The sequence below is a fragment of the Oncorhynchus masou genome, chromosome 10 (genome assembly GCF_036934945.1).
Source record: "Oncorhynchus masou masou isolate Uvic2021 chromosome 10, UVic_Omas_1.1, whole genome shotgun sequence".
Taxonomy (NCBI): domain Eukaryota; kingdom Metazoa; phylum Chordata; class Actinopteri; order Salmoniformes; family Salmonidae; genus Oncorhynchus; species Oncorhynchus masou.
The window spans coordinates 27,936,855-27,961,505 of NC_088221.1; the positions used below are offsets into that span (position 1 = coordinate 27,936,855).

A 24,651-nucleotide genomic window follows, 5' to 3' on the forward strand; every position below is an offset into this window, starting at 1 on the left:
CAATGACCAGGGAAAGAAAGTAGATGGTCATATATTTGTCAGTGAAAAGATCAGATCCAAACAATAAAGCCACTTTTCATCCATCCCTGGGCAGTCTAAATATTGACATAATCTAACCAGGGGCAGCAGGTAGCCTAGTGGTTAGAGCGTTGGGCCAGTAACTGAAAGGTTGCTGGAACGAATCCCTGAGCTGCCACGGTAAAAATCTGTCCTTCTGCCCCTGAGTAAGGCAGTTAAGGCAGCCCCCCACATCTCTGATTCAGAGGGGTTGGGTTAAATGCAGATTTTAAAAATAGGTATTAGACACATTCACATGTGGGATATATTAGCATTAAGGCATCTTCAGATGTTCCAGTCCTCACCTGAACGAACATAAGTAATAGCTGCTTGTTTGTAGAAAAGGCTACTTCTTCAGATGTTCTAGAGTTTTCACCTGAATGAACATCACAGGCAAAATCCTAGGCTGTGTCACGTACTGGAGGGGGCATTGTTAATTAGCACACATGCTTCACAATTGTTTTTGTCTTGCAGCCCAGGGGAAGATAATATGGCCTTTAAATATGTATTTTATTGATGTATCTAATTTGTGATACATTTGTCAGTTACCATTGAACATTTGACCAGCATTTAGCCTTTTTGCATTATAAAAAAAAAACATTCTGAACATAATATAAATTGTCACAACTTGAGTCCGTCTTGTATTCAGTGATGACAAGTCTCTCTTCAGAGGTCAGGTTTGTTCTACTGGGAAGTCCCACATGTTTGCAGTGGTTGTTGGTCTTATAGCACACAAACCAGTCTCAGTTTATGAGAGTACCTATCCAGTTGAGTACTAAAGTCAGAAATGTGATCACAAGTTTGGTAGATGAACAGAAGCAATTGCAGCAGCTATAATTCCTGAAACACACACTGCATCTTGTGGCAAAACATCTTCTGCTAGATCTTAACAATTAGCATGATAACACAAGTTATTATAATGGGTGGACACAGCATGTGCACTATGCCATGAGGGCCTATTGGTTGTATGCTGTACCATGCAGGCTTGAAGAAGCACGGAAGGTTCAAAATGTACTCCAAAATGAAGACAAACAGGAAAACTAAAACATTGGCAGCTTTGGTCAACAGGGAGAGAAGTCTGAGGAATGTCAACTGAAAATTTGCCATGGTGGCTGAAAAAAAGTCACAATTCTACAAAGAATTGTTCAAAATAGTAGTTTGATTCTATGAAGGTCTGAGGGACAGTTTTGTTGATTCCCAGAATATTTGAGAAAAGATTATTGTAGTCCTGCAGATGGTCTGAGAAGGAATTACTGGATTTGCAGATGTTCAAAGGAGAAAATATATTGCTCTCTTCTGGGTTGTGTTATATTATTGAGGCTCTCTTGATCACTTTTCAGGTAAGACTCAGATGCAGACAGTGTCGAAGTAACAAAAGTGTATTACTAGAACAGGGGGCAGGAAAAACAACAGATCAAGGGCAGGCAGAGGTCAGTAATCCAGATGGGGTGAAAAAGGTCCAGAACGGCAGGCAGTCTCAGGGTCAGAGCAGGCAGGGGTCAATAATCCAGAGTGGTGTGGCAAGGTACAGAATGGTAGGCAGAATGGGCAAAACTATGAACTAGAACAGACAGGAGCAAGGGGAGAAACGGTAGTAGGTTTCACAAAACAGACTGGCAGACAAACAGAACACAGGTATAAATGCACTGGGGATAATGGGAAAGATTGGTGAAACCTGGAGGGGGGTGAAGACCAGAACAAAGTCAGGTGAAACGGATCAGGGTGTGACACTCTTAAATAGCGATATCTTGTGTAGCCTGGCGGAAATAAAGCCAGCACAGGACGCAAAACTAGTTTGTGGTTGTTCATTCTGTCAAAGTGTAAAATATCAAATAAGATAAATTAGGGTGATATCACAGCAAAGTGAAGTCACAATCAGGTTCAGTCTATCTCACAATAATGTTAATTCAATCTAATTACAATCAAATAAAGTCTAAGTACATTCTCTTAGTGAAGTGCATAAACACTTTACATGCACTGTCCACATGATGCCATAATCCCACATGGAACAGCACTTCCACATCTTGATTTTGTCCTGTTCTTTAACTTTGATTCTTGGTTGAGATGGAGATGTGAATCCAATATATCAATTACTTTTAATGTTATCTCAACTGCAATCCAGGTCATTTGGTTAAGCTATTAGAAGAAGCATAGTGATAACACATTAAATTGTTTAAATACAAATTATCTGACATTTGTTCCCATTTGAACTTTGTTGTGCTTTTAAATGGTTGAAAATGCAGTAATAACACATTTAGATGACAACTAAACCAAAATAACACATTGGGAATTCAACAAATTCTGGCTGACATTTTGAGGTGGTGAATAAAGGTTGAAATCTCATTGAGCAAGGTCTCATGATGAAATTATGTGGTGTGCACAGTATGTTAAGTGTTTTGTCATTCAGGTCCAAGAAGTTACTTTCTGACCACTTCTACCATAGGAAAATATGTAAAGAAAGTTTCATTCAAATCAAAAGGGGTGCGGTCAAAAAGTGATTGAAATCAAATGTAACAATCCTTTAGTCAATTCAGAAAATAAAACAACAATTCCACATTTTCCTCGTAGAGAAGCATTGAGGAAAATTGGAATTGGGATTCCAGTTTTGGCTACTTTCTGAATTGAAAGAACTGGAGTCATCAACTCCAATGTGAAACAGGTGATGTATGGATCAGAAACATGGAGATTAAACAAACAGACGATAACAAAGATGTCAAACCGAGTCCTCTAAAGGGGAACTGAACTGGAACCCATTAAACTACAAATAAAAAGAGATGTTGTTGGATTGTATACACCCTGAAATGGAACCCCCAGGGGGAAAGAAGAAGGGGTCGACCCAGAAACCTTTGGGAGGAGAGATGTCCAGGCAGAAATGACAAGAGAGCGGCCTAAACTAGTGCAACCTGGAAAAACTTGCTCGCCCAACCAAGGGAGATGGACATTCGTCAAAGGCCTATGCGTCTATGGATTCACGGGTAAGTCTGATTGTATCCATATATCCAGGGTTTGAGAGTAAGTGATTGCATCAAATCTCCCAAAAATTGTCACATTAAAGAGCAGCAGTAAAATAACAATAGTGAGGCTATATACAGGGGGTACCGGTACAGAGTCAATGTGCGGGGGCACCAGTTAGTTGAGGTAATATGTACATGTAGGTAGAGTTAAAGTGACTGCATAGATAATATACAGAGAGTAGCAGTAGCGTAAAAGAGGTGGAGCAATACCAACAGTTTGGGTAGCCTGTTGATTAGCTGTTCAGGAGTCTTATGGCTTGGGGGTAGAAGCTGTTAAGAAGCCTTTTGGACATAGACTTGGAGCTCTGGTACTGCTTGCCATGCGGTAGCAGAGAGAACAGTCTATGACTTATATGTCTGGAGTCTTTGACCATTCTTTGGGCCTTCCTCTGACACCGCCTGGTATAGAGGTCCTGGGTAGCAGGAAGCCTGGCCCCAGCGATGTACTGGGCCATACGCACTACCCTCTGTAGTGCCTTACGGTCAGAGGCTGACCTGTTTCCATATCAGGCAGTGATGCAACCAGTCAGAATGCTCTCTGGTGCAGCTGTGGAAACTTTTGAGGATCGGAGGACCTATGCCAAATGATTTCAGTCTCCTGAGGGGGAAAAGGCTTTGTCGTGCCCTCTTCATGACTGTCTTGGTGTGCTTAGACCATGTTAGTTTGTTGGTGATGTGGACACCAAGGAACTTAAAGCTCTCAACCTGCTTCACTACAGCCCCGTCGATGAGAATGGGGGCATGTTCGATCCTCCTTTTCCTGTAGTCCACAATCATCTCCTTTGTCGTGATCACGTTGAGGGAGAGGTTGTTGTCATGGCACCACATGGCCAGGTCTCTGACCTCCTCCCTGTAGGCTGTCTCATCGTTGTTGGTGATCAGGCCTACCACTGTTGTGTCATCGGCAAACTTGATGATGGGGTTGGAGTCGTGCCTGGCCATGCAGTCATGAGGGAACAGGGAGTACAGGAGGGACTGAGCACGCACCCCCGAGGGGCCCCCATTTTGAGGATCAGCATGGTGAATGTGTTGTTACCTACCCTTACCACCTGGGGGCGGCCTGTCAGGAAGTCCAGGATCCAGTATTAGAGGGAGGTGTTTAGTATCAGGGTCCTTAGCTTAGTGATAAGCTTTGAGGGCACTATGGTGTTGAACGCTGAGTTGTAGTCAATGAATAGCATTCTCATATAGGTGTTCCTTTTGTCGAGGTGGGAAAGGGCAGCGAGAGTGCAATAGAGATTGCATCATCTATGTATAGTTTGGGGCGGTATGCAAATTGAGTGTGTCTAGGGTTTATGGGATAATGGTGTTGATGTGAGCCATGACCAGTTTTTCAAAGCACTTCATGGCTACAGATGTGAGTGCTACGGGTCAGTAGTCATTTTTTTAATTTATTTTTTTACCTTTATTCAACTAGGCAAGTCAGTTATGAACAAATTCTTATTTTCAATGACGGCCTAGGAACAGTCGGTTAACTGCCTGTTCAGGGGCAGAACGACCTTGTCAGCTCGGGTGTTTGAAGTTGCAACCTTACGGTTACTAGTCCAACGCTCTAACCACTAGGCTACCCTGCCGCAGGTTACCTTAGTGTTCTTGGGCATAGGGACTATGGTGGTCTGCTTGAAACATGTTGGTATTACAGACTCAGTTAGGGACAGGTTGAAAATGTCATTGAAGACACTTGCCAGTTGGTCAGCGCATGCTCAGAGTACACGTCCTGGTAATTGGTCTGGCCCTGCGGCCTTGTGAATGTTGACCTGTTTAAAGATCTTACTCACATGCTATGTAGAACGTGATCACACAGTCGTCCGGAGCAGCTGATGCTCTCATGCATGTTTCAGTGTTACTTGCCTCGAAGCGAGCATAGAAGTAATTTAGCTTGTCTGGTAGGCTTGTGTCACTGGGCAGCCCGCGGCTGTTCTTCCCTTTGTAGTCTGTAATACTTTGCAAGCCCTGTCACATCCGAAGAGCATCGGAGCCGGTGTAGTTCTATCTTAGTCCTGTATTGATGCTTTGCCTGTTTGATGGTTCGTCGGAGGGCATAGCGGGATTTCATATAAGCTTCCGGGTTAGAGTCCAGCTCCTTGAAAGCAGCATCTCTACCTTTTAGCTCAGTGCGGATGTTGCCTGTAATCCATGGCTTCTGGTTGGGGTATGTACGTACAGTCACTGTTGGGACAAAGTCATCGATGCACTTATTGATGAAGCCAGTGGCTGGTGGTGTACCCCTCAATCCCATCGGAAGAATCCCAGAACATATTCCAGTCTGTGTTAGCAAAACAGTCATGTGCTTAGCATCTGCTTCATTTGACCACTTTTTTATTGACAGAGTTACTGGTGCTTCCTGCTTTAATTTTTGCTTGTAAGCAGGAATCAGGAGGATAGAATTATGGTCAGATTTGCAAAATGGAGGGCGAGGGAGAGCTTTGTATGCGTCTCTCTGTGTGGAGTAAAGGTGGTCAAGTTTTTTCCCCCTCTGGTTGCACGTTCAACATGCTGGTAGAAATGAGGTAAAATGGATTTAAGTTTCCCTGCATTAAAGTCCCTGGCCATAAAGTCCCCGGGCCACTATGACCACAGCCACTGATGAGCATGCAATAAATGATATGTAATCTGATAACAAAAAAACTGTAACTGTAATCAGTTACGTTACCAGCAAAAATACTTGTAATCAGATTAGATACTTTTGAAAAACTAGATAATTAGTTATTGGATTACTGTTAAATTCAGAAAGGATGCTTGTGAGAAAAAAAAAACTGAAAAAAACGACACCTTTCTGTTTTCTCAATGACATTAAATTCATCATCTAAAAAAGGCGCAAGTTTGAGTTTGTTCCTCCTGAGCGAGTCTAAACACAAGTCAAAGACCACTATGACACACCAACTACATTTGATGGTTCCTTTTTTGTCTTCTAATGCCTCTTAAGGGGAAAGTAATTCACAAGTAACTGAAAGTAATCAGATTACATTACTGAGTTTGGGTAATCCAAGTTAGGTTACTGATTACAATTGTGGACAAGTAACTAGTAACTAACAGTGACAATATTGACTCAAGAAGAGGTCAATGTTTGATATTGCATTAATACCTTAAGGTGGGTGTGGAGCTTCTGTCAATCTCATATGTAGCTGCTGTAGACGACACATCATACAGTACTATATGTGGACTCTGGTCAAGGGAGTAGCTGGAACTATCATAACCCTGTAAATAAAGACACAGCTACCAAGGAGCCATGGCCTCCCTTGGACAGATCATCTTCTGGGGGTGAGGCCTCTATTCAATGTGTCTTTCTAAAAAATATGGTGGTTGGAGGCCAGCAACGGCTTTGCTTCATATCACCAACAAGTGCATAGTCAGTTGAACTTATCCATTGGATATTGTGATGTTCAATTAACTTGGAAGGTCCTTGCAAGTTCTTGCTTGATTTTTTTCATCTACATTTCCAGGATGATAGTCATGATCTTTGTGGCCGCTGGACTCATCATCCTCATCTTGTCTGTGTCATTTGCAGGTATGTAGTGAACATATGGATATTTCTACAAACAAAGGGGCCAATGTGTGACATCAGGGTCAACATTTCTAAATGGTTTGATATACATTTAAATATGTTTTTCTAGCAGCTTCACATTTGTAGTTGCAGGGATAAGAGTATATGGGGAAAATGAGACCATAACTCCTAGCAACAACAGAACATCTACATGTCATTCAAAATGTCACATGAAACATGGGGATTGCATGTTTCTTTGTCATGCCTACTAGCCAGGTCTGTTTGTGCTTTAGTCAACTTATCTCTAATGTATATCCATGCTAAACATTCCAGAAGAATGAAAAAGTTAAATAACAGCATTTTTATATATTTTTTTAATAGTTAATTTGAGTACAAAAATAGAATACAATGGGTTCTGTCAACAAAATCATGGACAATAACTAACAATGGAATCCTTATTATCAGTAAACTTTTCAAGCTACAGTGGGGCAAAAAATTATTTAGTCAGCCACCAATTGAGCAAGTTCTCTCACTTAAAAAGATGAGAGGCCTGTAATTTTCATCATAGGTACACTTCAACTATGACAGACAAAATGAGAAAAAAATCCAGAAAATCACATTGTAAGATTTTTAATGAATTTATTTGCAAATTAAGTATTTGGTCAACTACAAACAAGCACAATTTCTGGCTCTCACAGACCTGTAACTTCTTCTTTAAGAGGCTCCTCTGTCCTCCACTCATTACCTGTATTTTTTATTTATTTTTACCTTTTTTTTAACTAGGCAAGTCAGTTAAGAACAAATTCTTATTTTCAATGACGGCCTAGGAACAGTGGGTTAACTGCCTGTTCAGGGGCAGAACGACAGATTTGTACCTTGTCGGCTCAGGGATTTGAACTTGCAACCTTCCGTCCAACGCTCTAACCACTAGGCTACCCTGCCGCCCCGTATTAATGGCACCTGTTTGAACTTGTTATCAGTATAAAAGACACCACAACCTCAAACAGTCACACTCCAAACTCCACTATAGTCAAGACCAAAGAGCTGTCAAAGGACACCAGAAACAAAATTGTAGACCTGCACCAGGCTGGGAAGACTGAATCTGCAATAGGTAAGCAGCTTGGTTTGAAGAAATCAACTGTGGGAGCAATTATTAGGAAATGGAAGACATACAAGACCACTGATAATCTCCCTCGATCTGGGGCTCCACGCAAGATCTCACCCCGTGGGGTCAAAATGATCACAAGAACGGTGAGCAAAAATCCCAGAACCACACGGGGAGACCTAGTGAATGACCTGCAGAGAGCTGGGACCAAAGTAACAAAGCCTACCATCAGTAACACACTACGCCGCCAGGGACTCAAATCCTGCAGAGCCAGACATGTCCCCCTGCTTAAGCCAGTACACGTCCAGGCCCATCTGAAGTTTGCTAGAGAGCATTTGGATTTCCAGAAGAAGATTGGGAGAATGTCATATGGTCAGATGAAACCAAAAAATTACTTTTTGGTAAAAACTCAACTCGTTGTGTTTGGAGGACAAAGAATGCTGAGTTGCATCCAAAGAACACCATACCTACTGTGAAGCATGGGGGTGGAAACATCATGCTTTGGGGCTGTTTTTCTGCAAAGGGACCAGGACGACTGATCCGTGTAAAGGAAAGAATGAATGGGGCCATGTATCGTGAGATTTTGAGTGGAAACATCCTTCCATCAGCAAGGGCATTGAAGATGAAACGTGGCTGGGTCTTTCAGCATGACAATGATCCCAAACACACCGCCCGGGCAACGAAGGAGTTGCTTCGTAAGAAGAATTTCAAGGTCCTGGAGTGGCCTAGCCAGTCTCCAAATCTCAACCCCATAGAAAATCTTTGGAGGGAGTTGAAAGTCCGTGTTGCCCCGCAACAGCCCCAAAACATCACTACTCTAGAGGAGATCTGCATGGAGGAATGGGCCAAAATACCAGCAACAGTGTGTGAAAACCTTGTGGAGACTTACAGAAAACGTTTGACCTCTGTCATTGCCAACAAAGGGTATATAACGAAGTATTGAGATAAACTTTTGTCATTGACCAAATACTTATTTTCCACCATAATTTGCCAATAAATTCATTAAAAATCCTACAATGTGATTTTCTGGAAAACAAATTCTAATTTTGTCTGTCATAGTTGAAGTGTACCGATGATGAAAATTACAGGCCTCTCTCATCTTTTTAAGTGGGAGAACTTGCACAATTGGTGGCTGACTAAATACTTTTATGCCCCACTTTATGTGTGTGTTTGTGTAAAAACTAGACATCACATTCTTGCTTCTTCTGTCCTTATTTCCTACATTCCTTGCCTCTCCTTGAAAGTGCATTGGAGCAGGAGCGGAAGAACCTTCCCTCCTCTTCCCCAATGTGCTTTGAGAGGGAGGTGAGGAATGGATGAAACAAGAGGAGAACCTCAATTGCATTTCCTTCATTCCTAACGTCCTCTCTCCTTGCCTCCTTCTCAATACCCATTGGATGAGGGGAGGAGATGAGGTGAGAGGATGCAATGAATCAGGGAAATGCAAATGAGATTATCCCAAGGACAGAGGAAGCAAGTATTTGACAGCTATTAAATGTTTTTGACAGTGCCAGACTGACTGACTGACTGAGCAACCATAATCCCCATGGCCTGTCCAGAAACCACTCCTCGTCCGTACTGCCCAGTCTAGACACTTGTGGAGATCTGAGAGGTGACATGGTGAAATCTCCACCTTACCCTCTGATAGGCTTGGTGGAATTTTGGCAGTATTGCTTACAAATGTCCAATTCTCTCAGATCTCCACAAATGTTTAAGAGTAGGGGTAGGGGCTAGGGGTTGTTTATGTACAGGACCCCACAACCCTTGAGGTCTGTGGTGGACCTGCAACATGACACTTGAGGCATTGGTTGGATGTTTAATTCCATTGCTATACACACACAGATGTGCACAGGTGTAAACTGGACACACCCACGGCACCCTGTCAGGCTGATCAGACAGGCCTGGGTAGCTGGAGATCTGCTGTAAACAGTGAAAGGATATATTTACATGTCTACTATTTGTTTCATTCCAGTTAGTTAGATGTGCAACCACTGACTAACTATAGCTAGGGCATATCTCTAGTCGAGTAATATATACTGTTGTTTTGGTTGTATAGCATCATTTAATAAGATTACCAATGGTTAGCTAGGTAGCCAGGATATATCAGTCAGCTAACTATTTACAGTAAAAGCAGTTCATTAATAAGTCAATGTACACTAAATCTAGTGCAGAAATGTTTTAATCTTACCTTATCGTGGCACTGTGGTACGGTATGGGAAGCTATTAATCAACTAATGAATAGATCATATTTTCATAGATTAATATAATGAAGTTAGAAGGGTGACCTCCTACTTTGAAAGGACAGGAAGTGTTGGCTGTGCACTTGAACAGGCATTCCACACTTTAAGTCGCTTTGGACAAAAGCGTCTGCTAAATGGGATATATATATTTACCCCACCCACATTTGAACATTGAAATATCAAGTTGTTTTGGGGTTTTATATGCATAAACCAAAAAAATATTTTTATTTTTCCATTTCTATTAAAAAACAAATATATATGGAAGTTTCAAATTCCAGATTGCTCCGTTTTAATTCAGAAAACAAACGGACCGTAACTTCTGAGCAATTTGTGCTTTTTGAGGTCGGTTCAGTTTCGTTAAGATTCGAAAAAAAATTGACGGTTTTTGATTTCAGTTTCAATAATTTTTAAAAACATTAAATTCACTATATATCATGTGGGTTGAATGCTGTAACAACGCAGAATAAAACAATTAATACAAGTCCCATGATGGTAGTGAATGCCCATTACTGCTGATCACTTATTAACCATTATTTATTCACATTACTTTTAAAAAATTATTTCAGTTATGTATATTATATTTATTTTATGACTTTATTATTTCACTCCAAGTCATCATTTCATCTATATAGAGTTGCTGCTTATGCCGTCTGACAAGATCATTATTTTGGAGTTATTCAAAGTAAATAAGGCATATTTTTATGACTGCTGAATACCAACTATCAATCAATTAGATCATGCATTTTCAGGTAGCTTTCCCTCGAAGCAACAGCTGCTCTCTATATCCCCTCACGATCGCGCATTACTCTGCCTCTTTCATTGCAGGCAAAGTAAAAAGAGACCAGACAAGTAGAGGCCGAGGGATTATGGTCATTGTAGTTAATTATCACGTTTTATGCGCTAAACTATGTACAATATTGGTCTGTTGGAAACTACAACTCCCTGCTTCACACAGTTCTGGCTGGATCTGACATACGTATAGAAACTGTGCAATGTGCGATTGAAATCACATAAAAACACGTAACAAAATATAATTCAAATAATTGAAGCAATGTCAATTAGTTGTTTAAAAACCAAAAAATAATTGAAATGTCGGTTAATCGCTCAGTACTATACCTCAGTGTCATACAGGCTATTTTTCTTGGCCACTATAACAACATACACCCCAAAATGTTCGGCCAAGGCTTGAGATCAGCATTAATTCCCGCTCTTTGACTGTTGTTAAATCGCTTGTAGAATCACACATGCTCTTGTCAATTGGCTGTCATTCAGTAAATTATTTCCTGAATCAGAAGATGTTGTTTGATAATGTCCCCACATAATTAAACAGATAGACATCAGACACGCATCAAACAACTATCCATTATTATTGAAGAACCCTGTTAAACACAGTATACATTTTTGTTTTATTAATCATGTTAAAGTTTCTCTCTGTTTGAAACATTGGATTTTGCAATCACATACATTATTTTGGATATGAAAACTGTAATTCACACCGTAACATACGGAGATACGAAATGTTAGGTTACAGTACACTTTGAGATAGCCATAAAAAGGTGTCTGACAGCAATAGCCATGAATTTCACAGGATCAAGGTCAATGTGTAATTAAATTGTTAAATGCTTACTATATGATATAACATCAAAGAACAGTATCATAAATGTTAGGAAAAAAAGGTTGTTTTGTCACACTAGTTTTGTGAAGACTCCAAGCACTGGGTTTAATCATAGGTTTTGATTCAAGTTATCAATTCTTTGAATGTATCTATGTTCCCCCTTTATATCTTAATTTATTCACATTAAAAAAAATACAAATGATTGTTAATGACTTTGTAACAGCTCCAAACAGTTGTCTACTACAAGATATGCTCACTGGTACAATAGTTTATAGAAAAACCCATATATTATTATTATTATTATTATTATTTATTTTTTGTTTACCTTTATTTTTAAAATACTGCATACTCACTTGTGTCATCCTCATTGTCAATATCCATGTCATGTCTCTGTTAACATGTAACATGCATTTGAGCATACATGAGTGCATGTGTACCTGTCTGTGTGTGTGTGCCAGTGTATGTGGGTAACAAAAGTCTCTATGAACTGCACACAGTATCTCTGTGTTAATCAAACCTCCTGTATGTTGTGTTCTCTTTTGCTGTGTGCTGTCCTTTAGTTCAGGGTTTAGGGGGTTCCCAGGGCACTGTGGATAGCAATAACAAGTGGCCCATTGGGAACCTGGGGGAGGATGTCATCCTGAGCTGCAAGTTCAAGACTTCAACTAACAGCGGGGAATCGACCAGTCAGCTGTCAATCACATGGAAGAAGAAGGGACTCAGCGAAGTGGTGTACAGGTACAATAAAGGAGCAGTCCAGCTGACGGAGCAGAACCCCCAGTTTAAAGATAGAACCCAGCTGTTCTCTGACGCCATAGGTGGAGGTAATGCCTCTATGTTGCTGAGGAACGTGAAAATGAAAGATGAGGGGGTGTACTACTGCAGTGTGAATGCCCCTAGTGGCTCAGGGACTGACAGTGTTAACCTCAGAGTTGCAGGTAAGAAGACAAGTCTGAGGCATTCTCAATATTTCACAATTCATATTTGTAGAACTACACACAAAGTAGCTTTCTCTTAAAACATGCTTAATTTCAGCTTTCTCGGCCCCCAAATTTAAGTGGGTCAACACTACCCTGACGGCAGAGGGAGAGAGATGGTTCCCAAAACCAGATGTCCTCTGGTTGGACGTCAATGACAACGTCCTAAACGAGAGTGAAACTAGCTTTTTCAACAACTCCGCCGGGATAACCCGATTCATCAGCTCCCTTCAGCAAATTACAATGAATGACAGCTACACCTGCATCATCCAAAACCATCTGGTGAAGGCTGTCTCCCGGGCAACCGTCAAAGGTCCAGTAAGCACCTTTCGGGGCAAAGAAAATAGTATTTTATACTGAACAAATATCTGGATGAGAAGAGCATGTTAGACAACTCTCTCCCAGTTTAAAAACATTTACACAAGTGAAGTCACTCCCTCAAGTGATGACACCTACATCCTCTTCAGTCTATATCACCATGACAACCTGGCCAACCGTGACAGCTAAACAAAAAATAAAGTGTCAATTGATGTGGCATTTAACCCTTCAGTCTCTTCAGTCTATATCACCATGACTACCTGACCGACGAGGACAGCTAAACGAAAAATAAAGTGACAAATAATGACTGGTGGTCAGGGTTGGGTAGGTTACTTTCTAAATGTAATCCGTCACATGTCCAAATACCCATACTAGAGTACTACTACATACTTAAACTGCATACTAATTTCGGCATTTGATTTAGTAAAATTCACTCATCTTTTCCGACTCATGTGCTTGACAACAGCTGATAATCAGATAAATTGACACTGTATCAAAATAAACTAATGGCGGGGGTCGACACAATCGTGCATTACATGATGCATTCGGAGTACTATTTTTTTTTTCTTCACATACTATGAAACGTTCTTTTGTCGCATACTATTTAGTACGCTAGTATGGATATTCAGTCACGGCCAGTCACTAGTTACTTGTCCAAAATTGTAATCAGTAACACAACCTAACTTTTGGATTACCCAAACTCAGTAATGTAATCTGATTACTTTCAGTTACTTTTGGATTTCTTTCCCCTTAAGAGGCATTAGAAGAAAACAAAAAGGATCCAACAAACGCATTTGGTGTGTCATAATAGTGGTCTCTAACTCACTCAAGACGCACTCAAGTGGAACAAATGTAAACATACACCTTTTTTCAATGCTGAATTGAATGTCATTGAGAAAACAGAAAGGTGTCTATGTATTTTTTAACAAACATCCTACCAAAATGTAAAAGTAATCTAAGAAGTAATCATCTAGATTTAAAAGTAATCTAGTTTTGCAAAAGGATCTGTAATCTGATTACAATATTTTTGCTGGTAATGTAACTGATTAGTTTCAGTTTTTTTTAATGAGTTTACATGTCCTGCCCAACCCTGCGTTTGGCAGTGTGCCTACTGTATAGTCAGCATCTTTCCTTTTTATTACAGATATAGAGATATCAACGAGGACTTTCTTCTCCTTCTCTACTGCAGCTGCACCGCCCATACTACTACCCCAACGGCACGTCCTAGCAGCTACAACCAGTTTCTTTTTCTGGATCTACCAACTAACCTGATTAATACATGCACACAAACTACTCTTCATAGCCTACAGGCAAGATGACTGAAATTACTGTCTGTGGTGAAGTGAACTGGTCTGGTGACTTTCCACTTTTCTTGGTCTGCCTGGAGTCTGATGGATTTTATGTTGGATTAACAAGTGGCGACAAACTGTGTATGTGTGTGTGTGTGTGTGTGTGTGTGGCTCAGTGGCGACCCGTCATTCAGGGCAGGTGGGGCAGTACCCCACCTGTTTTGAGTCCTACAATTTTAGCAAAAAAATGTATAACAATAATATTCATTTTTTGGGGGGGCTTGCCTGTTTTTCATGTTATTTTGGCATTACGTGTCACATATCAGTTTGCAAACAATGTAAAAAATATTTATATAATTGAGTTATTAAAGCTGCATACACAAACACAGTCTCTTTTTTTTTCTTGAGTAAGGCAGCTCCCAAATGCAGGTGCTTCAGCCTAGCTTAGTGCTTTCTGTGGTGGTGGGGCAAGCCGGATTCTTTTCAAATAGGCTTGGTCGATTTCGGACACCGGTAAATTCTTCAACAAAAACCTGTAACAAAGTGTTTTGAAAACAACGAGACAAGACTATAAAAAGACCATGTCACCTACAGACAAAAAGTTGAAGGACCATGTGGATTCCCCGCCAACCCCGACCACAAACCCGAGCTCTAACAACGGAGATAAGGGGGGAGTCGTGGTCAATGCGAGGGCAGCGTTTGTAGACGTTGATATCGTGAGCCTAAAATTCTGCCGTGTTTACACACTTTTTGCGCAGGCTGCGTTCGTCAACTGGAACCGTTTTCGGTGTCGCCTGGTGTACACAATGGCAAAGCGGTACATCTGGAAGGCGAGTCGCCCTCCTCTGCCGTCACGGGTTTCTGTCCTGAGTGTGACTCTGAGGTGGACATCCCGTTGTCCGTGGTAGAATGGCTGATCACTGACCACTTGGCCCTGGAAGAAGTGTTTCTGGAAACGCGGATGAGCAAAAACTCTGTGGTATGTGACCTGTGCAGCGACTGGGACACAGAGAAACGTTGTGTGAGCTGTGCAGCGACTGGGACACAGAGAAACGTTGTGTGAGCTGTGCAGCGACTGGGACACAGAGAAACGTTGTGTGAGCTGTGCAGCGACTGGGACACAGAGAAACGTTGTGTGAGCTGTGCAGCGACTGGGACACAGAGAAACGTTGTGTGAGCTGTGCAGCGACTGGGACACAGAGAAACGTTGTGTGAGCTGTGCAGCGACTGGGACACAGAGAAACGTTGTGTGAGCTGTGCAGCGACTGGGACACAGAGAAACGTTGTGTGAGCTGTGCAGCGACTGGGACACAGAGAAACGTTGTGTGAGCTGTGCAGCGACTGGGACACAGAGAAACGTTGTGTGAGCTGTGCAGCGACTGGGACACAGAGAAACGTTGTGTGAGCTGTGCAGCGACTGGGACACAGAGAAACGTTGTGTGAGCTGTGCAGCGACTGGGACACAGAGAAACGTTGTGTGAGCTGTGTCAACCTTTGTGAGTTCTGTTGTCAAGCACAAAGGTGAGTGCAAGAATTTGTAGGCCAAACTCATGAGTCATGACCAATGTTCCAATTTGTTGCAAGTTAACTAGTAAAAAGGGCTTTAATGGGGTTTGTTTTAGCTTTGAAATGATTATAACATGGTAATTACATAGGCATGTAATTACTGTGTGGTTTATTGTGATCTACCATATGAGTTCACCATATCCATCTTCCTATCCTCCCCAGGAGACAGAAGAGGACGTCGACTCACACCGTCGAATGTCTGGAGGACCTGAAGACCCAGGATCGTCTCTCTCGGCCCGTCCTGTGTTCCCTCCACCCCGGTCAGGAGCTGCGTCTCTTCTGTGAGATCTGCGACCTGCCCATCTGCCTGGAGTGTGCCGCCACCTTCCACCGTGACCACTACTGCCTCCCGACACGTGACGTCATCGACCGCCATGGGGACTGTATCCGGGAGCTGGTTACCGGAGGAGTCGCAGCGGAAGGTGGACCTATCCCAGGACGTCTTGAAGGCCAGGATGGATGCGACGGCAGATGAGGTGCGTTCCTTTGCGAGGGGCTACGCTAGTGCTGTGGAGTCACACTGCCTGTCGCTGCTACGGCGTTTAGTGGAGCTGCGTCTGCAGTGCAGGAACCAGCTCCACCTACAAAGGGCTCAGCTACAGCAGGCCCTGTCAGACGCCCGTGGGGGGATAGCATTCACAGAGCGGTTGCTGATGTGCGGGTCGGACTCAGAGATCCTGAGCGCCAAGGGCGTGACCCTCCGCAGGCTGGGCGGCCTGGTGGAGACTGACTACGACCCCCACCCAGCAACCATCGCCCCGATAATGGTAGCAGTATCTGCTTCCTGACACGTGAGAGTGCAGGGAAGGTGGGGGGGTACCCGGTGGTGGGGGTGATCCACGCAAAGACACTGGAGCTCAGCAGGTGTACCATCGAGGGGGAAGGTGAGACCCAGACCAAGGCCTGAAACAACCCTTAGCCCCGCCTCCTACACCCTATTTCCCTTAGCCCCTACTTCCGAGACAGTTCCACTGTCCCATTTTTAACAGCCATGAAGTTCTCTTTAACTATAGTCAATTTTTTCTTCATACTATCCTCTCTGTTTTCTATGGACTTCTAGTAGAAACTATTGGGGTGAGGGAATGATTCCTAAGTCTTGACCCCGGACTGGTTACAGAGGCTTGGGGCTTGAGTTCAGACATTTCTTGGGGGTAAAATGTTCAGGTGATGCTTTTTTTCCACAGACCTACGTGCGCGCACACACACACACACACACACACACACACACACACACACACACACACACACACACACACACACACACACACACACACACACACACACACACACACACACACACACACACCGCCCTGAGGCAATGGTATGTAGGGGGTAACTACCGGGTGACATTCCTTGTCTCTGTGGAAACATTTAAAGTGGCAGGCATTTCCTTTGTCAGATGACAGGTATTTGAGACTCACACACCACTCTGTAGCAGCATGCCCGCTGTGATAGTGCAAACAGCTATTCTCTGCTGTGACTAATGGTTGCCTGTTGAGCTGTGCTGGGGATGCAGGGCTATAGCAAATAGAGGCTTCTGAGAAACCATCTCTCTGTGTCAAAGTAAACTGACTTTGTCGTATTCATGTAATGTTAATCCATAATGCAGGTGTGTGTGTTTTGTCTTTCTGCCTGTCACAGAGCTTGAAGACTGTTTGTTATAAGGTTGGAGAAAGAACCTGCAGCCCAGGTCACTGTTTCTTTACTTTCCAAGTTCTTGTGCCTGAGAGTAAGGCTGTTTTAGGATTAGTGCCCATGTTTAACGTTTATATGGAAAGCTGAAATTTACACAGGGCTTTAGTATCGACACATCAGAAAATCCAGGCTTAAGCCATTCCTATCAAACATATTTGTAAATGTGTGCCTTTGTTCATGTCTGTGAAAACTACACAGGCTCTGAGATAAGAGATTTAAGTCAGCGGTTTGGCCCACTCTAGTAGGCCTATAGGACAGGTGAAGCAGTAAACTGTGTTGAGAGCAACAGCTGCTGGTGCAGTGTGACAGCCACGGTGCACGGCTTTCACTGGAGCACACACGGCCAGTGTCTCTAGAGACCATAGACAAGACTGTGGGTATACAGTGCCTTGCAGAAGTATTCACCCCCTTGGCATTTTTCCTATTTTGTTGCATTACAAACTGTAATTTAAATAGATTTTTATTTGGATTTTATGCAATGGACATACACCAAATATTCCAAATTGTTGAAGTGAAATTAAAAAGATAACTTGTTTCAAAAAATAAATAAATTGAAAAGTGGTGCGTGTATTTGTATTCACCCCCTTTGCTATGAAGCTCCTAAATAAGATCTGGTGCAACCAATTACCTTCAGAAGTCACATAATTAGTTAAATAAAGTCCACCTGTGTGCAATCTAAGTGTTACATGATCTCAGTATATTTACACCTGTTCTGAAAGGCCCCAGAGTCTGCAACACCACTAAGCAAGCGACACCATGAAGACCAAGGAGCTCTCCAAACAGGTCAGGAACAAAGTTGTGGTACAGATCAAGGTTGGGTTATAAAAAGATATTATAAACTTTGAACATCCCACGGAGCACCATTAAATCCAATAAAAAAATTGAATTAATGTGGCACCACAACAAACCTGCCAAGAGAGGGCCGCCCACCAAAACTCACAGACCAGGTAAGTAGGGCATTAATCAGAGAGGCAACAAAGAGACCAAAGATAACCCTACAAAGCTCCACAGCGGAGATTGGAGTATCTGCCCATAGGACCACTTTAAGCTGCACACCCCACAGAGCTGCGCTTTACAGAAGAGTGACCAGAAAAAAGCCATTGCTTAAAGAAAAAAATAAGCAAACCCATTTGGTGTTCACCGAAAGGCACGTGGGAGACTCCCCAAACATATGGGAGAAGGTACTCTGCTTAGATGAGACTAAAATTGAGCTTTTTGGCCATCAAGAAAAATCCTATGTCTGGCGCAAACCCAACACCTCTCATCACCCTGAGAACACCATCCCCACAGTGAAGCATGGTGGTGGCAGCATCATGGTGTGGGTATGTTTTTCATCGGCAGGGACTGGGAAACAGGTTAGAATTGAAGGAATGATGGATGGCGCGAAATACAAGCAAATTCTTGAGGGAAACCTGTTTGACTTCAAGAGATTTGAGACTAGGACGGAGGTCCACCTTCCAGCAGGACAATGACCCTAAGCATACTGCTAAAGAAACACTCCAGTGGTTTAAGGGGAAACATTTAAAAGTCCTGGAATGGCCTAGTCAAAGCCCAGACCTCAATCCAATCAATCCCATCTGTGGTATGACTTAAAGATTGTTGTACACCAGCAGAACCCATCCAACTTGAAGGAGCTGGAGCAGTTTTGCCTTGAAGAATGGGCAAAAATCCCAGTGGCTAGATGTTCCAAGCTTATAGAGACATAACCCAAGAGACTTGCAGCTGTAATTGCTGCCAAAGGTGGGGGGAGGGGAGGGGAGGGGGGGGGTGAATAGTTATGCATGCTCAAGTTCAGTTTTTTTGTCTTATTTTTTTGTTTGTTTCACAATAAAAAATATTTTGCATCTTCAAGGTGATTGGCATGTTGTGTAAATCAAATGATACAACCCCCTCCAAAATCTATTTTAATTCCAGGTTGTAAGGCAACAAAATAGGAAAAATGCCAAGGGGGGTGAATACTTTCACAAGCCACTGTATGTGCTTATATACTGTACCTTCCACTAAAGTGTTCCCCTAAATGGTCTTTCACACCATGTATCCAGGGGCAAACAACTTGTGTAAGCGCTCAGAGGAGAATGTTTATGTGTGTAGGGGTATGTGCGTGTGTGAGAGAGAGAGACTGACCTCTAACCTGTTCCCAGGTCTGCAACACGGCAGGGAGGGCCAGAGAGTGGAGTTTACCCTGGTGTGTAGAGACTGCTGGAGAGCAGATGGGTCGAGGAGGAGAGGCTGTCCTGGTCAGTATGGTCCACAAGGAGAAGAAAGACAGGTGAGGAACCATCTGATCTGCAGCATGCACATCTACCTCTTTGTCTGTAGTACTGGGTGTGCAGGGTTTTGTTCCGTCCCAGCTAACACATCTGATTGAGTTAATCAAGGTCTTGATTATTCCAGTAGGTGCTATTTAGTCACGATCATGATGTGATAAAAAATAGAATCAAAATCATGTTGCTAGATCGAATCGCAGAGTTGACCAGGTAAAAATCTGTCGTTCTGCCCCTGAACAAGGCAGTTAACCCACTGTTCCTAGGCCGTCATTGTAAATATGAATTTGTTCATAACTGACTTGCCTCGTTAAATAAAAAAATAAAAAAATATGTACAGCAGTAGTTATATTACAGTGAGCCATGTCAATAATAGAGTATATATAAATACGTGGTGTGTCTAAACAGTGTAACTAAAATGTAATGTACAGATAAAATAGAATGAGCTGTGTAAGAAAACAGTACAGTGCCTTCAGAAAGTACTCAGATTCAGAACTTTTTCCACATTTTGTTGTCTTACTTCAAATGTATTCAATTTAGATTTTTTCATCACTGGCCAACACACAGTACTCCGTAATGTCAAAGTGGAATTTTGTTTTAGACATTTTTTAGAAATTCATTCAACTTAAAAGCTGAAATGTCTTGAATCAATAAGTATTCAAGCCTAAATAAGTTCAGGAGGAAAAATGTGATTAACAAGTCACATAATAAGTTGCATGGGCTCACTCTGATATACCCCGGCTTTCAGCCAATCAGCATTCAGGGTTCAAACCAACCAGTTTATAATATGATTTCTGAATATCTACCTCATCTCTGTACCCCACACATACAATTGTCTGTAAGGTCCCTCAGGATTGTGTATCAATACATCCAGTCACTACAAAGATTTTTGTTTGATTTATTTAACCTTTATTTAACTAGGCAAGTCAGTTAAAAACAAATTCTTTTTTACAATGACGGCCTACCAAAAGGCAAAAGGACTCCTGCAGGGATTAAAAATGTAAAATAAATCAAATATAAATATAGGACAAAACACACATCATGACAAGAGAGACAACGCAACACTACAAGATACAGATGTCCTTCCTAACTCAGTTGCCGGAGAGGAAGGAAACCGCTCTGGGATTTCACCATGAGGTGACTTTAAAACAGTTACAGAGTTTAATGGCTATGATAGGAGAAAACTGAGGATGGATCAATAGCATTTTAGTTACACAACAATACTATCCGAAATGACAGAGTGAAAAGAAGGAAGCCTGTATAGAATAAAAATATTCCAAAACTTGCATCCTGTTTGCAGTAAGAATCTTAAGTAATACTGCAAACAATTTGGCAAAGCAATGAAATTTATGTCCTGAATACAAAGTGTTATGTTTGGGGCAAATCCAAAACACCACATTACTGAGTACCGTTCTCCATATTTTCAAGCACAGTGGTGGCTGCATCAAATTATGGGTATGCTTGTAATAGTTAAGGACTAGGAGGTTTTTCAGGACAAAAAGGAAACGTAATGGTGCTAAGCACAGGCCAAATTGGGAGATGAATTCACCTTTCAGCAGGACAATAACCTAAATACAAGGCCTAATCTACACTGGAGTTGCTTACCAAAAAGACAGTTAATGTTCCTGAGTGGCCGAGTAACAGTTTTGACTTAAATCTACATGAAAATCTATGGCAAGACCTGAAATGGTTGCCTAGCAATGATCAACAACCAATTTGACAGAGCTTGAAGAATGTTTTAAATAATAATGGACAACTGTTGCATAATCCAGGTGTGGAAAGCTCTTAGAGACTTACCCAGAAAGACACACCTTAAATTGCCGCCAACGCTGCTTCTACAAAGTATTGACTCAAAGGTGGGAATACTTATGAAGACAGTGAATGTTCTGTATTTAATTTACAATGAATTTGCCTCAATTTCTAAAAACATGTTATCACTTTGTCATTATGAGGTATTGTATGTAGGTGGGGGGGGGGGGGGGGATATTTAATCCATTTTGAATTCAGGCTGTAACACAACAAAATAAGGAGTAAGTCAAGGGGTATGAATACTTTCTGAAGGCATTGTATTTGAATACACAGTGTGAAAAATAGTATAAAAGAAACAGGACGTGTCCAGTGTTTAATGTCTTTATACACACTGAGTGTACAAAACATTATGAACTCCTGCTCTTTCCATGACATAGACTGACCAGGTGAATCCAGTTGAAAGTTATGATCACTTGTTGATGTCACTTTTTAAACCCACCTCAATCAGTATAGATGAAGGGGATGAGACAGGTTAAAGAAGGGTTTTTAAGCCTTGAGACAATTTAGACATGGATTGTATGTGTGTGCTATTCAGGGGGTGAATGGGCAAGAAAAAAGATTGAAGTGTCTTTGAACAGGGTATGTATGGTAGTAGGTGCCAGGCGCACCGGTTTGTGTCAAGAATTGCAACGCTGCTGGGATTTTCACGCTTAACCAGTTTCACATGTGTATCAAGAATGGTCCATCACCCAATGGACATTTAGCCAACTTGACACAACCGTGGGAAGGATTGGAGTCAACATGGGCCAGCATCCCTGTGGAAGCTTTCGACACCGATGTAGTGTCCGTGCCCCGATGAATTGAGGCTGTTCTGAGGGCAAAAAGGGGTTGTGCTTTGTAGTCTCTGTGTACATGGGACAGCAGCGTTGGCTGTGAGTGTGTGTGTGTGTGTGAGTATGGGTGTATACATGTGTGTGTTAATGTATGCTTTAATAAAGGGGTCATACAAGGTTTGAACATTTTACTGTTCCTTATAACTACATCATAATACATTATATCTGTTGGTGTTAAGAAAAGGGTTACTTGTGTTCTCTGCAGCAGACTGGAGGTGGCGGTGGTGGATAACTATTCCATCTCCTACACCCCTGTAGAGCCAGGGTCCTACTCTGTGTGGGACCAACCCCGGGTCAGGGGTCAGCATGGCCCTGTATTTCCATTTTGTATTCAATTATTCTTACTCTCATTTCTGTCATTCATTTCTTTTCACTTCCTTTCTAAGCCACGTTTCCCCTTTTGTCCTAAATGTGAAGAGAAAGGTCCAGCGGCACTGTGGAACGTTCCACTGTTGTTCTTTCTGTTCCAGTGGGGGTTCTAAGGAGGCGCGCTGTGGTTGTACCGGCACCATACCAGGTAGGTACAGCAGACTACAGAGTACTTGGCTAGGTATGTTTGAAATGGGAAATATTATATACACTTATCTGTGGATCTCAATGGCGAGGCCACATCTAGTACTGGTGTAGGGACAATGCTAGGTATGTCCTCTATGGGAAGTGTGCCAAGTAGGTGCAGCAGAGTAAAGGCTACTACAGGAGCAGAATGCTAGGTACAGCTGAAGTTGGAAGTTTACATACACCTGAGCCAAATACATTTGAACTCAGTTTTACACAATTCCTGTCATTTAATCCTAGTAAAAATTCCCTGTTTTAGGTCAGTTAGGATCACCACTTTATTTTATTCTGTGCAGACATGAGTCTGTATCTGTCAGTCGAGAAGTGTGTGTTCGCTGTCCACCATGACATTAAGCACCAGACAGATTTACTAAGTATTTGCACAACGGCCACGAAGGCTTTGCTTTTAATCTCTTACTCGTTTCTGAAAATATCATGAATATTGAATATTATAATAATATGAATATTAACACTCTTGCCTTATGTGTGCGCAGGAGGGTTCCGGGGCTGTGGTCACAGCCATAAGGGTCTCCCCGGTAAGCCCCACTGGTCGTGCTGTGGCAGTGTGGTGGAGGCATCCGATTGCCTGCCCCAGAGCGTGATAACGGCAGTGGGGGGGGGGGTCAGGCTCGCCTCGGGGCCATCTGAGGACAGTTCAGCTCTGGGGGACAGGACCATGACACCCCTAACACCATCAGACATGGGTCTACAAATCAACCATTTCAGATGATTAACAAAATAGTGGGAAAGAAGTGGTACAGTTGGGGATAAAAGTGAGAAGAATGAATGTAATTCAAAGTCCATTCTCTTTCATCTTAAAAAAATCCCTTGATGATCGTCAGTACAATATTAGCAACAGTTATATAATTTCCGTCCTGAATACAAAGCATAACATTCATAATAAATGTTGTCATGGTTTAGAATAATAGGCTGAAAGGTTGTTGTCACTGCAGTTCCATTCTCCACCACTTGATGACAGTAGTGTGCTATTCACGCTAACTTCAGCCTATCATACTATTTTAATGGAAATATTCCATGACACATGAGCGTCTTAGAGAATACTTATTAGTGGGGACAGTGCCAAATCAAGCGTGATACCTATCTAATTACGCTGTATTGGAATTGAGTAATAATGTAATCACCATTATCATGTTTAGTTTGTTGTACAGTTGTTGATGTTGCCTACGTGGAAGCTGTACCACTACATGTTGGTTGAAAAGCTGTTGTACTACTGGCATCATTGTGTTAGACTTAACAAACAAACACACTCTCACCCTCCCTGAGGTAGCTGACCCTCCTCCCTGTACAGTTGTTTGGTGGGAGCAGGGAGGTGTAAAGATCTTTAGAAATGATGATGTTGAGGGGGTGGATGACTCAAATACTAACCTCTGTTACCTGATCTCGAGAACACAAGTGTTGAAATCACATTACAATTACACATTAAACCATTGTCTGCGGAGTGGACCCGGGAGAGAAGAGGTTTATGTCCCACATAAACGCTTTAAACCCATGATTGGAAACTGAGACAACGTGTCTTGTAAGCTTAAAAACCTCTTCTAATACAACATAACAGAAAAATATGATGGACAATAATTTGTCTCACACTCCCTCATTCCGCTCCTTTGTCTTCCTCCTTGTATTTTTATTCCTTCTCTCACAAATAATCTACCTGGTTCATTCACAGACTCTCCCCCTTTCTGTTGGTGTGCTGAGTTGTGACCATCACTCATCGATCTTTTGCATATTTGTGTGTGTGAGGTGATGACTCCATCTTTATCCTTCCTGTAAAGAGCTTGCCACGACATATCGCTACGACAACCCTGTGAATGA

At 42.1% G+C, this 24,651-nt stretch overlaps 1 protein-coding gene and 1 pseudogene across 1 annotated transcript; both read left to right on the forward strand.

Moving 5' to 3' along the window:
• Positions 1 to 6,224: 6,224 nt before the first annotated feature.
• On the forward strand, positions 6,225 to 14,360 carry vtcn1 (V-set domain containing T cell activation inhibitor 1). The gene is made up of 5 exons (XM_064975525.1): positions 6,225 to 6,332; positions 6,515 to 6,579; positions 12,076 to 12,453; positions 12,551 to 12,805; positions 13,955 to 14,360. The coding sequence occupies exons 1-5, from the start codon at positions 6,301 to 6,303 to the stop codon at positions 14,080 to 14,082; spliced, it is 858 nt and encodes a 285-aa protein (XP_064831597.1). The 5' UTR covers positions 6,225 to 6,300; the 3' UTR covers positions 14,083 to 14,360.
• A 162-nt stretch (positions 14,361 to 14,522) lies between these two features.
• Positions 14,523 to 23,551, forward strand: LOC135546835 (E3 ubiquitin-protein ligase TRIM45-like; annotated as a pseudogene).
• Positions 23,552 to 24,651: the final 1,100 nt, after the last annotated feature.